General features: G+C 38.4%; 1 protein-coding gene across 1 annotated transcript; it reads left to right on the top strand.

Annotated features, from left to right (window-relative positions):
- The first annotated feature begins 1,054 nt into the window (after window positions 1-1,054).
- LOC145095908 (uncharacterized) lies at window positions 1,055-2,275 on the top strand. The gene is made up of 3 exons (XM_079033720.1): window positions 1,055-1,211; window positions 1,350-1,494; window positions 1,627-2,275. The coding sequence occupies exons 1-3, from the start codon at window positions 1,055-1,057 to the stop codon at window positions 2,273-2,275; spliced, it is 951 nt and encodes a 316-aa protein (XP_078889846.1).
- Window positions 2,276-6,678: the final 4,403 nt, after the last annotated feature.

The raw sequence follows: 6,678 nt of genomic DNA, 5'->3' as shown, positions 1-6,678 counted from the left end.
ATAAAAAAGGGACTAAAGGCAGGAATGATTGTATGTTGGAGGCAGATGATATCAAGTGAAAAAGATTATGAGAGTAGGACTTGTTAGTGAATACCTGAGTTCGGAAGTGGATTAAAGGCATGATCCAGTCCATAAGTAAATTCCTTGGAGTGTTGTCCAAATTCCATAGAATTTCCTTGAGCCATAAGGATTCTCTACATGGAAAGTTTTTGATTACTTTAAGGAATCCTAATTATATACTAATTAGTTTTTATTAGTATATATATAGTCAATAGGTTCCTGTCATCAGGATCATTGATTGAAGTTTTAGAGCTATATTTCTTCAATAAAACATGCGGGTTTATACAATAACCTTTCATTTTCTAGTTTCCTGTTTACCTCGAATTGGTATCAAAGCGAACTTATTTTACCTAATCAAAGCTTCTGTGTTCTTGCTGTGAATCTCTGTGAGCCCTCCTACTACAGAAGAAACTCGTGAGGAGAATCTGTGTAGCAAGTGAAACCTACGACAGCTTCTGTGAAGGAAAATGAGAACCCATTCAAGTGTTCGAGTGAAGACACGATACCTACACAAAAGAGAACCTGTGACTGAAAGGTGAACCTAAAGCAGTGCACCATCCTTTTTTTCTCTCCCTGAGAAGACCAAAGATCGACCAACTTTCTTGTTCGAGCGAAGAGAAGGAACTCGTGTGGAGAACTTGTGTGAAGCCGTCTTGCGCATCATCCACTTCCTGTCGTCACCTCTTGCTGTTTGGAGATCGAAAGCCTAAAATTATACATAATAAGCGTGTTTGTTTAGAGATCACAAACCCACCAGAATCATGTTTTTCCCTTTTATTCTGATTTGGACCTTTCTTTAGATCAAATTTAATTTAATTTTTGGGGTTTTTTTAATTGGCCCAAATCTGTCCAACTTTGAAGTAAAGGAGTATTTAATTATTATTTTTTATTTGGAGGAATCAGAAATTGAAACAAGATGTCGGGAGGAGAATCGTCCCAGCCACCAGCTAAGGAACACACGTTGTTCACGTTCCAATGTCCAACTTTAACATCGATGAACTACACAATTTGGAGGATGCACATGGAGGTGCTACTCAGGATTCACGGTGTTTGGGATGTGATTGATCCCAAACTAGATGACGTCAAGATAAACAACATCGTGAAAGGATTGTTGTTTCAATCGATTCCGGAGGATTTAATCCTTCAAATTGGTAATTTGAAAACCAAAAGAGAGATGTTTGAAGCGATTAAAAGTTGTAACTTAGGATCTGATTGTGTGAAGGATGCCCGACACCAAACTCTAATCACAAAATTTTAAAATCTAAATATGAGTGATACTAGTACAATAGAGGAGTTCACTGCGAAATTATCCGGAATTGCTTCGAAATCCACCTCACTAGGAGAAGTTATGACCGAACAGAAGCTTGTGAAGAAGTTTCTTACGAGCCTCCCTAGGCGATTTGTCCACATTGTTGCAGCCCTTGAACAAGATTTGCAAATTAAAACGATTGGCTTTAAAGACGTGGTTTGTCGCCTAAAAGCTTATGAAGAAAGAATCAAGGGTGAAGACAAAGTAATCAAGACTCAAAATAAATTACTTTAATCCAAAATTGAATCGTCCAACAGAAACACCGATTCATTAAGAGGTAGAGGTTGGGGTTTAAATAACCAAGGAAGAGGATGTGGTGGTGGACGTGGTCGAGGTAACACCCAAAATCAAGGTCACTCGGAATCCTCTAAAAATAATGAAGATCAAAAGCAAAAAGGAAAACAACGCGAGCAAAGAGATCTCTCAAACATTCAATGTTACCAATGTGATAAATACGGACACCTTGCTTCAAGATGCCTGGGTCGAATCAAAAATCGTGAGGCTAAACTTAATCAGACACACAAAGGAGATACAAATCAAGAAGAAGGGATGTTCTTTATGATGAATACATTTCAAGAAATGGTGTTCTTGAACGAAGATAAACATATTCCTCCAAATGTTGAAGCTAATGCCGATGAAGACAGAATTTGGTACTTAGACAATGGAGAGAGCAACCATATGACCGAAAACTACTCTTATTATTCTGGATTAAATAAAAACATAATGGGTATAGTGAGATTTGGAGATGGATCATGTGTTAGCATTAAAGGAAAAGGGACAATTTTGTTCGAAGGGAAAAGCGGTGAGCAAAAATTAATGAAGGATATTTATTATATCTCATCACTTCGTAGCAATGTTATTAGCCTCAGACAATCTACAATAGCCAGTTGTGATATTCGGATGTGAGGTGATTTTTTAACCATTCGAGATGGAGTTGGAAGATTACTTATGAATGTCACGAGAAGTGAAAATCAAGTCTACAAAGTAAAGTTAAAAGTTGGAAAAACACATTACTTATAAGCCAAGTTTAATGAGGAAGCTTGGTTTTGGCACGCACGATTTGGCCACATTAATTTTGGCGCAATAAAATTGATGCAAAAGCTAGCTAAAAGGGTACCGACAATCCAACATCAAGACAAACTCTGTGAATCTTGCGTGGTTGGAAAACAAACAAAGTAGTCATTTGTAAAGAAAGCTAATTATAGAGCTACAAATATTCTCGAGATGTTGCATGGAGATCTTTGTGGACCGGTTAATCCCCCCAACCAAGCGGGTAATATTTATATTTTAGTTCTTATTGATGATTATTCTACATATATGTGGTCTTTTGTTTTGAAGCACAAAAGTGATGCATCTAGAATTATTAAAAAATTCATGATATCAATTGAAAAGCGAACCGGTAAAGAGATCAAGACTTTCCATACGGATAGAGGTGGAGAATTCACATCAATCTAGTTGAACCGTTTTTGTGATGAAGAATGGATTTCACGTATGTTGACGACTCCTTATGCACCTCAACAAAACAGTATAGTCGAACGGAGAAATTGGACTTTACTCAAGATGACACGGTGCCTAACGAAAGCAAAAGATATTCCAAACCACTTTTGGGGCGAAGCGGTACGACATGCAATGTTCATCATAAATCGTACACCTATTCAAGAATTGATCGGTGCTACACCATTCGAGAAATTTTATGGTGAAAAACCAAATCTTGAAGACTTGAAAGTATTTGGTTGTGTTACATATGAAAGAGTTGTCTCAAAACATTTGAAGAAGCTTGATGATAGGTCGCGATCGTTGGTATATTTTGGAAAGGAACCCAATTCGGGACGATTTCGGTTATATAATCCATGGGAAAATAAAATTATTATTAGTGACCATGTAGTATGTGATGAAAATAAGACATTTCAATGGAATAATGAACCCAAAAATCAAGATGGAAATGGAACAGGTACATTTACGGTCTTGTGGAGTAATGGTTAAGCAACCCAAGATAATGGTGGTTCGATCCCAACTGCAACAAAAACCGAACAATTCACTCATCCAGCCCAAACCGAGATAGCAGCCCATCGCAACATGTTGATGATCAAAATAACGATGCAAGTTTTGTCCCACTTCGGCGGTCCACTTAAACTTCAATGTTGCCAAGAATATTAAATGACTACGAGTTAGATGTGGATCATTTAATGTTGTCATTCGATGAAGAACCAAATAATTTTAAGGAAGCCAAAGTGAACAAGAATTGGCTTGATGCAATGAATGCCGAAGTTGACTCCATCGAGAAGAATAATACTTGGAAATTAGTTCCTCCACCTAAAGATGCTAAACCTATCGAGTTAAGATGGTTGTGTAAAATCAAAAGAAATATGAATGGAGCGATTACAAGGTAAAAAACACTTCTAGTAGCAAAAGTCTATGTACAAGAAAAAGGCATTGACATTGATGAAGTATTCGCGCCAGTAGCTCGGCTCAAGACAATAAGATTATTGATTGCTCTCATGGTCGGGAACGGATGGAATATTCATCACTTAGATGTAAAATGTGCATTTTTATATGGAGATTTAAAGGAAGAAGTGTATGTGTGACAACCAGAAGGTGTAAAAACTGCATTTTTATATGGAGATTTAAAGGAAGAAGTGTATGTGTGCCAACCAGAAGGTTTCGTGAAGCAAGGTGAAGAAACAAAAGTCTACAAATTGGCAAATGCATTATACGGTCTTCGATAATCTTCGAGAGCATGGAATTTGAAGCTTAATAACACGTTGAAAAATATGGGTTTTAAACGGTGCATGCAAGAAAATGCGGTTTATAGAAAGGTTGCCAATGGAGAATACATAATAGTTGTAGTTTATGTAGATGATTTGTTCATGATGGGAACAAGTTTAGAGTTTATAAACCATTTCAAGAGACTAATGGCGTTATAGTTTGAAATGTCGAACCTTGGTGAACTAACTTGCTACTTGGGTATTGAAGTACTGCAAGAAAATGGTTATGTAAAGGTGAAGCAAGAGAGTTATGCTATGAAGATTCTAAAAGAGGCAGGTATGCAAGATTAATGCAACTCAATGTCCGGTGGATCCATACTAAACTTGTCAAAAGCTGAAGATGAACCAGAAGTTCAAGCTACCTATTATCAAAAAATAATAGGTTGCTTACAATATCTCTTACACACTCGTCCAGATTTAGCATATTCGGTTCAAGTAGTTAGCCATTATATGCAAAGTACGATATAATCTCACGCACACGCTATTAAGAAAAATCTTTGTTACTTGTGTGGTACTTCATCTTTTGGGATGATATATAAACGAAGTAATAATATGAGCTTGATATGATATAGTGATAGTGTAACGCCCTGACTCTCAGGTGATAATTTTATGGCTTTGATTTTCATAATTGCAAGGTATACTCGACGAGTAGAAGCGGATTGGGCAACGTGTTTAAGTGACCTACTCGTCGAGTCCAAGATAGGACTCGACGAGTAGGAGCTGGAGGATGAAACCCTAATTTCTTGGGTTTGGCACCCTATTTAAAGGATCGTAAGCCTCCTTTAGCCCCCTTACAGCCTCTTGAGAGTCCAGCAAACCCTAATTCGTGTGTGTGCTCCATTCTTGTGTGTTTTAAGCTTTAGAAGGTGGATCTTAGTGAGAAGAGCTTGGAGAGCAAGTGGCTAGAAGCAAGGAACGTGTGGGGATCTGTATCTACCTCAGTTAGCATCTTTTGGAAGGTATCAAGTCATTACCTTGACCTCATTTCCTTCTAGATCTCATTTGGTTAAATATTAGGGCTTTTCTAGCATATTATGAAGCTATTCTTTGGTATGAGCTAAGATCTGAAGTTGTAACTTTAGGTCTGAACTCTCTTTGGTCTCTAAGTCCATAAAGCTTTCAGCTTTAGCAAGTATTAACCTCTCCTTAAGTGTAAAACTCCACTACAAGCTTGGTTTTGACATTATAAGACTTTAGAGCCTTGCATGCACGTAAAGTTTGCAACTTTATGTGATAAACATGCCTTGGGAAGCTGGATCTGCAATATGGAACCTTAAAATGGCTTAATAAGCATCTGAATAGATAATGGACTGAAGGGACTCGACGAGTCTGATGAAGATTGCCGTGCATGGACTTCAACATGGACTCGGCGAGTCAGTAGGGTGACTCGGTGAGTCAACTGGGGTTTTCCCGGCTTTTGGACACGCATCGACTCGACAAGTTATAGGGAAAACTCGACGAGTTAATGGGGGGATTTCACGACTACTTGAGTTCTGGAAGGACTCGACGAGTCAGTGACTGCACTCGATGAGTCGGGTCAACATGGACTGTTGACCTTGACCGTTGACTTTGACTTTGACAAAGGGTTGACTATTTAACTTCTAGGGCATTTTGGGAAATTGAAAATTTACAAGTATGGTTCTATAGTGAATATAGGTGGTGGAGTTTGTGGTGGTGATCCGAGAGTTTGAGCTTATCTTTCGAGTCGACAGTTGTGAGGTGAGTTACCTCACTATACTAAGGGGTCTAAGGCACCAAGGCCGGCCCATTGGATATGATATCCTAGTAGTTTGTAGTATGATGAGTATGAGTTAGTGTTGCATGTTAGTTGCTATGCTAGTTAGGTAGATCAGTAGGGGTACCTGTAGTATTATTTGATTATCTGTATGTGCATTAGTTGTGTTATATGCCGACATATTATGTGGGATGGGTTGAGGTGATACTGCTCCATGTAGTGACCAACAAACCCGGGAGCATTCCAGATACGAGCTGAGGGAGACTCGCATTGTGGGCTCGATGGCAATCCAGACTCACACTGTGGGCCCATGGGTAATCCAGTCTGTAAAGTTGTGGACCAGTACACGCTATTAATTAGATATGTATTATGTGTAGTGTATCGGTATTTTGGGGGAACTCACTAAGTTTTCGGGCTTACAGTTTTCAGTTTATTGTTTCAGGTACATCAGGGGATCGCAACAAGGCAAAGGCGTGATCGTACAACTCCTCATGTTTTGTTTATGTTTCTGGGAAAACTCTAATATTATACATTTTGAAAACAAGTTTGTAATGATTTAATCGTTTTGAAATGTTTTTAGAAGTTCAAATTTGACATGATTTTATGGGTGTTACAAATAACAGTCACAATGTTGATGTTGATGATGACAGAAGTACAACAGGGCATGTCTTCTACCTTGGTGACTCCCCTATCACTTACTGCTTCCAGAAGCAAGATACAATAGTGTTGTCCTTGTGTGAAGTTGAGTTCATGACAGCTACTGTAGCTGCATGTCAGGTAGTTTGGTTAAGGGAGTTATTGGCGGAGCT

This window comes from Lactuca serriola, chromosome 3 (genome assembly GCF_051521515.1).
Source record: "Lactuca serriola cultivar US96UC23 chromosome 3, Lser_US96UC23_V15, whole genome shotgun sequence".
Classification (NCBI taxonomy): Eukaryota; Viridiplantae; Streptophyta; class Magnoliopsida; order Asterales; family Asteraceae; genus Lactuca; species Lactuca serriola.
The sequence above is the reverse complement of the archived record's forward strand: the minus strand, read 5'-3'. Positions and strand labels throughout refer to the sequence as shown.

What these genes read in the sequence shown, in the direction of transcription:
- LOC145095908 (XM_079033720.1), top strand. Translation starts at nt 1,055, where the DNA reads ATGAACTACACAATTTGGAGGATGCACATGGAGGTGCTACTCAGGATT. An exon ending in GGATTTAATCCTTCAAATTG is followed by an intron (nt 1,212 to 1,349) that starts GTAATTTGAAAA and finishes CTAGTACAATAG; the next exon opens with AGGAGTTCACTGCGAAATTA. An exon ending in GCAGCCCTTGAACAAGATTT is followed by an intron (nt 1,495 to 1,626) that starts GCAAATTAAAAC and finishes ATCGTCCAACAG; the next exon opens with AAACACCGATTCATTAAGAG.